The sequence below is a fragment of the Galeopterus variegatus genome, unplaced genomic scaffold, assembly GCF_000696425.1.
Source record: "Galeopterus variegatus unplaced genomic scaffold, G_variegatus-3.0.2 Scaffold107, whole genome shotgun sequence".
Classification (NCBI taxonomy): domain Eukaryota; kingdom Metazoa; phylum Chordata; class Mammalia; order Dermoptera; family Cynocephalidae; genus Galeopterus; species Galeopterus variegatus.
Window position 1 is genome coordinate 1,030,513 of NW_007726218.1, and position 13,149 is coordinate 1,043,661.

Genomic DNA, 13,149 nt, shown 5'->3' on the forward strand with positions numbered 1-13,149 from the left:
GAGTCACACGCCGGAGTGGCCCAGCACGCAGCTTCCGCGTCGCGGGGCGGGACCGGAAATGTCGTCGGCATTCTCCGTCTCCCAGAAGAGATGGGCGGGCCACCGCGGTTGCGGCTGGAGAGGACCCGGGAGGTTGCGACTCCGCGGTCCACCGCTTCCTTGTCCACCTGTGCCCAGTGCTTGAGCTAGCTTGACAGTGCGACTGTCAATCCCCTCCCTCCGTAGTCACTTCACGTGAAGTTGGGAACTGTGTAAAGTCCTTTCCCCTCATCCTGACCCATACTGACAGTTTGGTGTTCCCTCCTACAACCAGGAGGACTTAATGACCTCGGGATAGGAGAGAGGGACGCCAGTCGTTCGTGGCTTGGTAAAACCCAAGATTATGGCAAGCGACAGCCAGAGCAGTCGGGAAGCAGCAAAAGCTCACGCCGCGAGATGACATACGCGTCACGGACAGCGGGCAGCCTGCGCACACACTCAAGCCGCTGCTGTCTACGCCCAAAGTCTTCGTGGCCAAACGAACAGCGCCCTGCGCCCGTTCCTACAGTTTGGCTCCAAACCCTCAGCGGGCTGGACCGGCTGTGCTCAGATCTACCAAGAAATTGCCAAACAGGAAAAGTGGCACCACAGCTGACGTTCTGGACATCGCTGTTACCAGACTCCACAAAGATGGGAGGGCTCTTCATGGCGCAGCAGATGAGGAGTAGGTGCTCCTGTGGCTGAAGAGAACCTGCTCACATCTCTGTAGTACTAAGCTTTCTAAGATATCTCATATGCTGATGCCCAACATCCCTAAAGAGGTGAAAAAAGTGAGGTTAGAGAGGCTCTGTATCCCGCTTGCTGAGTGACTGGGAAATTTGCTGTGTGGTGTTGAGTTCTTGTCACTATGTGGCCAACCAGGCGGCCTTGGTCACTTCCATGGGGGTTGGTGGTCTTGCAGAAACAATTTTAAACTGGTAGTCAATGCCCAGGTCTTGCTCTTAGTGATCCTCCAGGTATTTTCCTCTGAGACATCTCTGTGACCTTTTCCCCAATTGAGACTGCCGCCTACAACCGTGGGACCAGCGCATCATTTGTCTGAAACTAGCCACCCTAGCTGCTGTTGCAGGCAGGGCCCAATTTCAGCCCCTTAAGTGCCATGCACAAAGCTGGTTTCCTCAAAAAGCTCTGTCCTATCAAGATAGAAATGATCAAATACAAGGGAATGGCCAAGGTGACTTTCTAGCTGTCCTTGGATCAGTCATGGACTTAGGGTAGGCATAGCAGCTTTGTATCTAGCCAGAAAGTAGTGATCTCTAATGATGAGCACCAGACCAAAGGGCTGACAATGAGAAGAGAGGCAGAAATGGATGGGGGATGGAGTGATTTGAAAGTCAGAGACAGGCTCACCCTGGCCTTGGCTTTCCAGGGCGTTGAAGAATACCAAACCCTTCTGGCCTAGGATAGTGATTTCTGTATCTGCAGGGCCAGGCTGCACCTGTTGGGGGTACCAAAGGCACTTCCCCAAGGTTATCCCTTCAGCCAACAATGCAGTGATCTGTACTCAGCATTACTACATCTCCTAGGAGGGAAAAAACTCATAAAAGGTTTTTGTTCGCACAAGTGATTTTCATCAGATGCCTTCACCCAGAGCCCAATCCTGCGCAGCCCTGGGATCAGATTGACAGCCCAGCAGGCTGACCTTAATCCTCAGGGAATCTCTTTCCTGGGACTAGGCCCCCAGATGGGCCTGACTGAGTCACATTTAAGACCAATAATCCTTACATTCTTCCTGCCTATCAGTGACAGTCATTATTCCCTTCTCCACTGGGCACACTAGCTAGTAAACATTCTTACTAAGAATCTAGAACCACAGCTCAGGAAAGAACTAATATGACTTTCTGCACGTGATTTTATACAACCAGTGGAATTAGCCTTTTTGGCGTTCCTGAGACCCTAGGGGGGGATGCTCAATGTAGAAAAGATAAGACAGCAGGTTAATCAATTTTAATGGAACCAAATGATTATACAATAAAATTGTATATACATTCACAAAAAAAACCCATCTTGCAACCTTTTTGGGAACTGTAGAAAGAAAGCAGTGGGGAGCACATCTTTGTGGAGATTCTCCAGTTGGAACTAGAGATTAGTACTTTGGTCTCTTCACTTCAACCCTGCAATGGAAGGAGAAATGGGTCAGCATAAGATCAATACATTAAGCAATTCCCACCAGTCCCGCAGAGGAAGAATGCTGCTGCTCACCCATCAGCTTCCATCTTCTTCCTCTTCTCAATGATCTGCAAAAAGAACAGTGATTGTCTATACCGCAGTCACACTGCCAGTCTAGGCTCACCTGAGGCCCAAGGCTGACCTCTCTCTCACTTCTGTGGCTCTCCAACTTCATGCCTATTCCTGGATCTGTGGGCCCATGTCTAACTCCCAACTGAAACCTCCCATCCAAGGGGCAGTCCGACTTACTGCACTAATTTTCTTCCACTGGCGATCAAGCTCTGCCTTGTCATTGGTTTCCTTGAAGCGCCTAGTTTTCCGCCCTTCAGACATCTTGATACCATACTGGAATGCAGCCCTGAGGACAAAAAAGACAATTGGGGGAAGATGGCAACAGAACCTTGCATAGCAGTAGCAGGGTTTTCCCAGAAGACCCTGTGGGCAGAGACCTCTTTAAGAATATCTCAGCCAGACCACACCCTCTAACCTGGTGTGAGCTAGTCCACAAAATCTCCATACCCCTCTTTACTCCCTGCCCACATTCAATACCAACTCACTTGGGCAAAGCCTCTTTGTTGTTCATATACTCGCTGTATTCCTCCTGGGTATCAAAGTCCCAGCGACCTAAGGGGCCCTTCTTATTACCCTATTACAGGACAGAAGGGGGGGGTGGGGAAGGAAGAGATGTCAGTGAAAATGGAATTTCAGCCCTTGAGTAAAACCAGACTCTCCCACAATCCCAGGTTTCACCATTCATAAATCCTACCCTAATAAATAATAAATGCTTACTACATACTTACTGTGCCAGGCATTATTCTGAACAGCAGACACATCTTATTTAATTTTTACAGAAAGTCCATGAAGAGGAACTATATTTCTCTCCATTATCCTGATGAGGAAACTGAGGCATAAGCAGTAAAAAAAAAAACTTGGCAAGATCATAAAACTAATAAATGGCCATGGCAGGATTAAACAAGGCTCCAAGATTAAACCATGCTCTTAACCACTGCAGTACACAGACAATAAGGGAAATGTAGATGAGATTTCTTCACCATCAATGGTGTTAGTGGTGGTTTGTTTTGTTTTTTAACTTTAAGATGTAGAGAAAAAGTTCAATCCCGGCTAGAATAAAATTCATTTATTTTCTAAAGACTAGCAATTCCTTCTGTCCTTTCTGCTTATGCGTTAATACTTGCTTACTGCCTAGGATGGGAATCAAAGCCTGGCACTTTGTTGTAGGAAATAAGAAATAGATTTTTGGCTCTCTTTCATGTGATTTTATGCAAAACAGTTAAGCTGCTTGTGACCCACAATGCTGCTGCTTCTATTGCTGCTGCTGAAGGAGGGTAGGGCCCAGTAAATGAGAGACAGAATTTCTGGAAGTGGCAAAGAAGATATGTGCTAAAGAGTAACAGCCCAAAGGCCCCCACCATCCTTCTAACTACACACCTGGTCCATTTTGCTATAATCCACCTCCTCGTCACTATCCACAGCCATGTCATCCATCCTAAAGAGAAGCAACAGTTAAACAAATGCTGCAGACCCAGATCCTTATGCTTCATCCGGAAACCAACTCACCTAAGAGACTATCTGCCTGGGAATGACCACCCCAGACCTCCCAAATCAGAGTCCAATAGAATAATTCATTTAAGTAAGACGTACTCCTGGGTTCCAGCAAATCAAATTTCCACCTCAGCCCCTAAATTGTTCTCCAACCATCCCAGCCTCCCTTAACAGGGTCTTACTTACGTAGCTGGGTAGCACTCTGCATAACTGTTGGACATGCCAAAGAAATCTCCCAGCTGCTTTTTGTCTTCTGGCTTCTTTAGCATATGCTATGTTAAAGAAAACACTAGATAGAATTTCTCCTATCACAGAAAAGCTTCAGGCAGGAGGGGCCAAGGAATAGAAGCTCCAACATGAAAATTTTAAGGAAAGGGCTGTGAGCTTCAGTGGATCCTCTGGGGAAGGACCAAAGCATTTCACACCTGTCAAAAAACTCAACACAAAAGGGAAGGAGCAGATGGAGGGGTATGAGGGAGCAGGAAGGCAGGTGGAGTTGGAATGAAAAGAGAACAGTTCTCTGGAACCCAGGAACATATTAAAATAAAGGATATGATTCAGTGCCTTCCCAGCTGGCAGACCCAGCAAACTTTTCATTGATGGACTTGATCAACTCCTTGGCAGACCCAGGTCCTAGGGGAAAAAGAGAACTCTGCTCAGATTTTTGAACTGAGGCTCTCAAAACTTCCTCTCCACAACATATTTCCAACCTGTAGCTTTCACAGAAACATTTTTTCAGACAACAGAGCTCTTTTACCTAACAAAATTTTAACCAAACTCCAACTAATCATGAGCTACTCTGGTTGAAATGTGAGTAAGGTACCCAGAACATTACACTCTCAACCTCTGCCTCACCTCCTCAGAACCCCAGACCTGGAAGAATTATATCTAAGAGCAAATATGCCTTGCCATTGCCCAGGAAGGTGGAGGGAACTCCAGACTCACTCATCCTCTGTCTATTCCATAAAGCAAGACCTGATGCTTATGAAGACTCAGAACCAGGAAGCATCCCAATGCCACCTTGGCTGGCTCTGCACTCTAGGTCAGACTCTCAACCCAGGGGAAAGAAGGACTGCTAGAGCCAATGTAAGATGCTGTGGCTGCAACCCACCTTTGTCAACATCCGTGGGCTGAAAGAAAACAAAAACTGAGATGAGTGTCACCATGAGGAATTCCTACTCATCCCTCCCAGAAGTATGAATCAATTCCTCACCCCACCTTGCCCCAATTTCCAGGATGGTTCCTATCCTGGGTTAGATGCTGCTGCAGAGCCATGAGACGCCTATAAAATAGGAGGGTCCTGTACCTGGCTGGGCAGGCAGAGAGGGGCAGCTCCTCCATTTGGTATGAAGGGCCCACATCTCACCTCATCATCCACTTTCGGCTTCTCAAAGTAGCTGTGCCTCTTCTTTTCCTCCTCTCTCTCTCGGTCCCGCTCTCGCTCACGCTCCCGATCTCGTTCTCGCTCCCGCTCTCGGTCACGATCTCTGTCTCTCTCTCGGTCACGCTCCCTTTCCCGATACCTCTCCCGCTCCTTGTCCCGGGGTGTCTTGGTGGTGGAAGGGACATAATCCCCAATGTCTTCAAAAATGCTAGGAAAACAGAGATCGCTAGCTGCCTACACACACCTCCACTCCTCCTGTCCTTTCCTCCACCAAGGCCTCCCCAAAATGCCAAAGACAAGAAATGCAGAGCCCCCTCCCTCTAATCAGATGCCAGGGACTAGAATACATACTTCATGTCAGCCTCAGGAGGTTTCTTCTCTTCCAGCTTTCCTGAAATGTAAAGAGGAATAAGGAATACACTCCTTTGTTAATTCCCACACAGCCTCACTATCCTCTCCAATTCCCAATAACCTTTTAAACATCTGTTTAAAACATGGAACAAAAGTTACCCATTCTCCCTCCTCATGCTTCAAACCTGACCACTGCTCTGGGTGGGTCAAGCAGATAGAACCTGGACATAATCATCTCCTTACCAATGCTCCATTGCTCCCATTTTTCTCTGTTCCCTAGGAGCCTCCCAATGTCCTGGAAACAGAAGGCTCCAGAAGACCTTGGTTCCATCCCCAAATGCCCCTCCAGGAATAAGGTTTCTCTCCCTAACCCCCCAGGTACCTTTATCCTTCTTCTTGAGCTTCTTGTTGCGGGTACCCTGCCTTAGGTATGAAAGAATCTGGGTGAGCTTGCTGATGACAATGTCATTTGTGGTCAGTGTAGTCTGGGCCTGAAAACCCCAAGAAGCAAGAATGTTATCCCATCAAGCAGAAATCTCTTCATTTATTCATTCATTCACTTAACAAACTGAAGGAGTTACAATTAACTAAGTAGACAGGGAAAGAGATGTTGTGGAAGGACATTCCATACAGATGAAACAACATGCACAAAGGCCCTGGGTGAAAAGCAAATCTACAATCTACAACATTCAAGGAAGCAAGGATGGCTGGAGAACAAACAAGGAGGCATGGTGAAAAGAGGCTAGAAAGCCAGATATTACAGGGGCTCACAGGCCACGGTAAAGATTTTGCTCTCTATCCTAGAAACAACAAGAAACCACTGAAAGCTTCTGAACTATAATGAGTCAGAAATTTATGTTTTAAAAAGATCAACCTGGCCATGTGTTAAAACCATAATGGGATGAAGAGATATGCAGGGGCACAGTGAAGGCTAATTTCCTTTTGGGGTGATGAAAATGTTCTAAAATTGATTGTGGTAAAGGTTATATACAACTCTGTGAATACACTAAAAAACCACTGAACTGTACACTTAAAAAGGGTGAATTACCCCATACTGGCCAGCTACCAAAAAAACAAAAACAAACAGAAAAGAAGGATGAATTATATGGCACATGAATAACATCTCAATAAAAAGAAATAACATATCAGAAGGAAACCAGAGTGGAAGTAGAGAAACCAGTTAGAAGCCTCTTTTAACAGTTCCAGCAAGATATTATGACTTAGACAAGAATATTATTGGTGGAAATGGAGAACGGATTCAGTTGAGATTTAGGAGGTAAAAAGTGAATAGGACTTGGTGATATGATAGACAATGGATAGGAGAGAGGCAAGGCTGATTCCCAGGTTCGAGGCCCATGTGATGGGCTCTCAGGACTCAGTCACTAACCTCCATGGTGGGGCAATCAGCCTTGCTGCGGATAAGAGTGGTGGGGATATCTGTGTCAGCATACTCGTCATCCAGGTCTACCACATAGGCCATGCGGCCTGGCAGGAACAACTCATTCCGGTCATATGCTTTGCTCTTGAAAAGCATACGGTAAACATTGCGGCCTACAAAAAGTGGAAGAGCACAAGTAGCCAATGAGAACTTTCTATAGTAACAGCTGCCATTTATGAAGTGCTTGCCAGCCATCATGCCCAGTGCTATACATATTTTGCTTCATTCAGTCTTCACGACAGCCCTATGAGGTACGCATTATTATCCTCTTTTTACTGATGGAAATACTAAGGCTGACAATTAAATGATTTACCTAAAGTTATACAGCTATCAAGTAACACAGCAAAGAATGGGACCCAGGGAGTCTAACTCCAGAGCCTGGTTCCTATCCACTCTTCCACATTGCCTTCTCAAGGGCACTATGTGCCCATATTGTATTAAGCCCTATGAGGAAGAAGGATGAGGTTTAAGGTAATATTGATGATGCTGGAAAAAACAGCTGTACTTCATGCTCAATATGATAGGCATTTTGTATATTTTATTTTTTTCATACCTAAATTATCCCATGAGGTAAACATTAACCCAATTTTTACAGATAAACAAAAGGAAGAAAAACCAGTTGTCTAAAATCAGTGTGGTTTCATCTGACTCCAAATTCTGAGCTTTTAATCACTAAGCATACTACCTGCATTCTAAAGCATAAGCCCCAACCTGGAAAGAGCATCCAATCTAACTGAGGAGACATAAATAACACATGAAATAACTAAGTCCATGTCTGAGTTCTATTAGATTATTTTATGAGAATTAGCTGGTTTTATGAGAATTAGCTGGGCAAGAAAGAGGAAAGGAGGTTGGAGGAAAAGGTAAGCATATCCTGCCCAGAGGATTAAATTCCCTACAATTCACCTAGAATGGACAGGCATTATTATAGAAACTCTGTACTCACCCAGACGTGTTTTAAATTCGATTTTATTTTCCGGATCCTCATCTTTCCTGAAAAGACAAAATAACAATTTTTTTTGCTAAATATATGTTTCTACTTTTTTTCTTAAAGATGACCGATAAGGGGATCTTAACCCTTGACTTGGTGTTGTCAGCACCACGCTCTCCCAAGTGAGCTAACCGGCCATCCCTATATAGGGATCCAAACCCTTGGCCTTGGTGTTATCAGCACCACACTCTCCCAAGTGAGCCACGGGCTGGCCTGTATGTTTCTACTTTAAGTCAACCTTTCTGAACTCTCAAGCCTTCCCTAATATTTACTTACTTGGTCTCCTTCTGGGGCTTTTCCATCAGTTCTTCCTCCTCTTTCTCTTTGCTGGCAATCTCAGCTCGTACCTAACAGGAAAGCAAGTAGGATTTAGACATTCATTCACTTTACATATATTTACTGAATGTCTACTATACCACACTGTGCCAGGAACTAAGAACACGATATTAAACAAGACAGATACTGTCCTCTAATACAGCTTACAACAGGAGAGACAGAAAATAATTTCGACAAAGTGCAATATCTGCTATAAGTGAAATAGAAGGCCTATGCAAAGGTGCAGGAAATAGGAAATGAAGGGTAGGAAACTTAGTCAAACCTGGCTGATCAGGGATGGCTTCCCCAAGGAAATAAAATTTAGACTGATACCTGAAGGATGACTAGCAATTATTCCTACAGAGGGGCGTCACCCTCAGCCCTTATTCTAGGTGGTCTAAACTATCAGGCGTCTCCCTCCTCACCCTTCAAGGCCTGTACAAATGCATTCAACACTCTAGTACTCCCCACCTGCCCATCAGGACTCACCTTTTGAAGGAGAGCAAAATCCAGGCCTTTCACCAAATGGGTGTGTTCCATGTCACCACCCAAGAATTTGGACTCCTGGATCAACTGTCTTCTCTTCTCTGCAGCTGATTTGTCCCTATATAATGAAAGATGCCACATAAGAACAGTCTTTTGTGGGTGACAAATGCCTCTTGAAATGGCTTAGTGTGGGCTCCAGAGCAGGGAAAGTATGAGGAAGAGTTCATACCATGACTGTCTCTGGATGCTGAGGGAACCACACCCTGGTCCCCTCGGTACTCACGCCTCAGCAGTGGGGCCCACCGCCCTGTAGTTAGCTGTGGTGCTGATCAGCTCAGTTTCCTCATAATCTTTGTTCACGCCATCTCTCCGTTCCTTGGCACGGTCCCGGTACTTCTCTGCCAGCTCTCTCTCTCTCTCAATTTCTTGTTGGCGTAGCTTGGCATAATAACTGGGACAACAGAAAGGCAAACATGTAAGGCCCACCAGCTGCTACCTTAGGGTCAACAGAACCATTGCTGCCTGTTTCCCTACATCTTCATCCTGTTCTGTATGGTGAAAGCTCATATATGTTCTGATAGAACTGCCGGCCACCTCCTGATAGTCCTCAAAATCAGAGCTACAGCTTATTTCAGTTCACAGACATACTGTTCCAATGCCACCTTGGGACACTCTATCTGTCACTTCAGAACTCTAATTTAATGTCACCCAACTCTAATGATTCTTTATAGGTACAGGAGACTTTTCCACACAGCAATCAGAAAATCCTCTGAATTTTTATCTTCTAATTTCAGCTGAAAATAACTCATTCCTTGCTGGTCCACCCCAGAAAAGAGGGAAAGCAAAGTACCAGGTACAGAAAGTTTAGTACCATATAAATAATAATAATGATGTTGATGGCAGTCAAGATTTATCGGGTGGTAACAAAATGCCAGGCACTAGTGCTATGTGCTTAAATGCACTCTGACAGCAGATCCTCATAACAACCTGATAAAAGCTATTATCACTACCTTCATTCTGTCCACAGATTAGGGAAGTTAAGCAAAATGCCCAAGGTTATCCAGGTAGCAATTGGTGAAGACAAAATTAAAATACAGGCTGACTCCAAAGCCCTGTACTGCCACTCTACCACTCCTCTCCACTAAGAAAAGCAGAAAATGTACCCAACAAAAACAAATATAAATAAAATTGAAAAAAAAAGTAAGCAGAGAACCTCAAAACAACAAAAGAAACCTCAGTATCCAGCTTCATAACTATCCCCTACTCCTTTCTCCTCAAACACTATCCACCTTAACACCTAACACCCCTCCACCCTTCCTTCACATTTTCTTTTTTTATTTTTTTTTGTTGGGGGCTTGGTTTTGCCACCAATTCCTTCACCTTTTCTTTTTCCTCCTTCGTGCAGCTGGGTCTTCATCCTCATTGTACTCCCTTGGCATCCTAAAAAAAAAAAAAAAGGAAAGAAAGAAATTCACTGATAGTAAAATATTGACACAGCCCCAGAAACCCCAAAAAGTAGCCTTGAGGACTAAAGAAAGGCCTATAAAACTGGCCAAAGCAACAGTTTCAATCAAGCAGAAATCCATGTCGATATTTGTAGGTGAGTGGTTCTCAAACTTCAGAAAACACAACAAATACCTGAGGGACTATTAAAATTATATATCCCCAAGTATCTGCCCCAGAGAGTCTCAGTCGGTGGGGCTGGAATAGGCCCAGATATCTGTCTATCTGCACCATCAAGGACTCTAATGCAATAGTCCATGAAACATACTCTGAGAAACAATGAGATATTAGGGCATACCTGTAAACACTGGAACTTCAATCTCAACAGGGAGAAAATCAGAACCATAGGATTCATAAAGGACTAGCCTTCCAGCTCCTAAGACAATCTGATAAAAAGGGATAAGTAGGAGCAAGGAAGATGGTAGACAGGTTGGATCACCAGAAGACTTACTCATGGTGACGTGACTTAGAGGGTGGAGCAGAAGTAGGTGCAGCCCTTGGGGTCATGAGAAGTTTCCTGAAGTCTTCATTAGTAAGTTTTGATCTAGAAGAAAAGGTAAAGATTTCAAAAATTAGTACCCAATAAGAAATGGAAAAGGAACATGTAAAAACACACAGTTAACTTTACTAGAAATCAGAAAAATACAAATGAAAACAAAGACACGCCACTTTTAATGCATCAGAGTGTTAACTACCAAAAAAATTGATAAATTGAGTATGAGTGATAATTCAGAAAGAGAATACTCTCATATACTGCTGATGGGAATGTAAATGAGTATAAACATTTTGGAGGGCAATTTGGCAGTATTTCTTAAAATTGAAGCGCATATACCCCATGATCCAGCAACTCCATTTATCTATATTTAGCCTTTCCAATTACTGGCATTTGCATATAAGAAGGCCTGTAAAAGAAGTTCAATTATAGCCTTGAAAATTATAAAAAGGTTGAACAACCTCAATGTCCATTAACCTGAGAATAAAGTGTTTCCCAAATGTGGAACAGATAGCACTGAGAGTACAAGAGATAACTTTAATTGGTACACTGACAAAAGACTCCCTCCTTGACCAAACTATAGTCAGACTCTTTTGAGCCCTCTTCTGACTAGGGCTCTTTCTTGGTCTGCTGACCCAGTTTTAAAAAAGAATCCTGCTAAATCAGTTTATAAAGAATCCCCCCACTCTTCATAATCAATCAAGCTCCCCTTCCCCCACCCATGATAACTAATTAAGTTCCTCTTCCTCCCAAGGAAGACTTTATTGAAGAGTACTGCAATAGGAGCCAAGACTATTGTAACAAGGGAGAGAGACTGAATTTAACTCCAAATACAACAGAGACAAGTGGGGATTTAGAGAAGCTTACTAAGAGAAACTTGTGGGGGATGGGGGCTTGATTCTTTGCTAAAACATTGTAACAAGGGAGAGAGACTGAATTTAACTCCAAATACAACAGAGACAAGTGGAGATTTAGAGAAGCTTACTAAGAGAAACTTGTGGGGGATGGGGGCTTGATTCTTTGCTAAAACTGAGCTCAGCAGACCAAGGACAAGGCCTACTCAAAAACAGAACTCTTGGATGAACCTGACTAAAGTTTAGTCAAGGAGGGTGTCCTCATCACTGCCATGAAAATAATCTCTAAGATATTGAGTGGGATTAAAAAAAAAAGAGAAAAGCAAGTTACGAAATGGTATACATGGTATATACAGAATAACGCCATTTAACTTAATATTTTAACTTACAAAGCAATATTTTCCTCAGACATGCATGTATGTATATAAATACATATACATACATTTTTCTCTTAAAAAAGAGAAAAAGATACACATAAAAAAGATAAAAGTGGTTACCTCTAAGAAAGAGACTGAAATTGGGAATGTTATCAAAGATGGCTTTACCCTTATTTCTGATGTTTTAATTTTCTACAGGAAGAATTAATTCCTATATAGTGTGTAATTAAACAACATAGTAAAAAAAACTAGCACCTTCCCTGCCAGAATTTCCCCTGTAACACTGTTATGCAATTGGCCTGATCCAATTAAGGTTCACAGAGATACGGGGCCAAGTGGTACGATTTTTTGACCATCCTTGCTGACATAACATTCAGATTATTATTATTATTTTTTTTTTTTGCTGGCCAGTACAGGGATCAAGCCCTAGAACTTGGTGTTATCAGTACCACGCTCTAACCAACTGAGCTAACCGGCCAGCGACATTCAGAATTTTTTCACCATCAACATCACCACTCTACTCATTCCCAGCTCATTTCCATGGTCCTACGATAAAATACTCACTGGTGGAAGGAGTGAGGATCATCCACATCGTGGCCATCTGGGGCCAAAGGGTTGGAGAACGGCTCACCTAACAAAAAGAATTGGCATTAATTTAGTCAAGAGCGGCAGTGACAGTACAATGTGATAAGTGCTGAAACGGGAAAATACAAGGAGCTGTGGGTGCACAGAGGGCCCCTAAACCTGCCCGAACATCACATCTAAAATATTAAGTGAAAGATGAACAAGCGCAATTCAGTATTAACTAAAGGGACGGGAGAATCCATGGACAAAAGCCGCACGACGTCACTGGGGCAGGAACGAGGATTGGTAAGAGTCTGGAGCTGTCCGGCCTCATTTGGGGCAGAACGGCTTCTGCGGGCTCCAGTCGTGTCTCTCTCTCTCTCACACTCACACACACACCGCTTAAACTCAAAAGCTAAAGTAACACGCCAAATGCCCCGAGTCCCACGCAGAAGAAAGCGCAGATGGCCCGAGGCTTACTATCTCGCTCCGGCATTTTGTCCGCTGTCTTTGAACGCCAGCAGGGACCGAGGCTCCAACAACACTGCGGCGACAAACAATCCTTTTCCCACAGTGCACCTCAGAAATCAACCCACAGTGCTTTGCGTACCGAGCCTTTCCG

The 13,149-nt window shown here is 44.1% G+C and overlaps 1 protein-coding gene across 1 annotated transcript; it reads right to left on the bottom strand.

The window, feature by feature from the left end:
- Nucleotides 1-1,971: 1,971 nt before the first annotated feature.
- On the bottom strand, nt 1,972-13,124 carry IK (IK cytokine, down-regulator of HLA II). The gene is made up of 20 exons (XM_008585819.1): nt 13,008-13,124; nt 12,528-12,594; nt 10,691-10,783; nt 10,117-10,176; nt 9,020-9,187; nt 8,740-8,854; nt 8,212-8,282; nt 7,891-7,937; nt 6,894-7,057; nt 5,889-5,997; nt 5,507-5,546; nt 5,138-5,363; nt 4,883-4,901; nt 4,326-4,404; nt 3,958-4,038; nt 3,658-3,715; nt 2,766-2,854; nt 2,458-2,566; nt 2,242-2,276; nt 1,972-2,153 (listed from the first exon to the last, which is right to left on the bottom strand). The coding sequence occupies exons 1-20, from the start codon at nt 13,021-13,023 to the stop codon at nt 2,126-2,128; spliced, it is 1,674 nt and encodes a 557-aa protein (XP_008584041.1). The 5' UTR covers nt 13,024-13,124; the 3' UTR covers nt 1,972-2,125.
- Between the last annotated feature and the right edge of the window lie 25 nt (nt 13,125-13,149).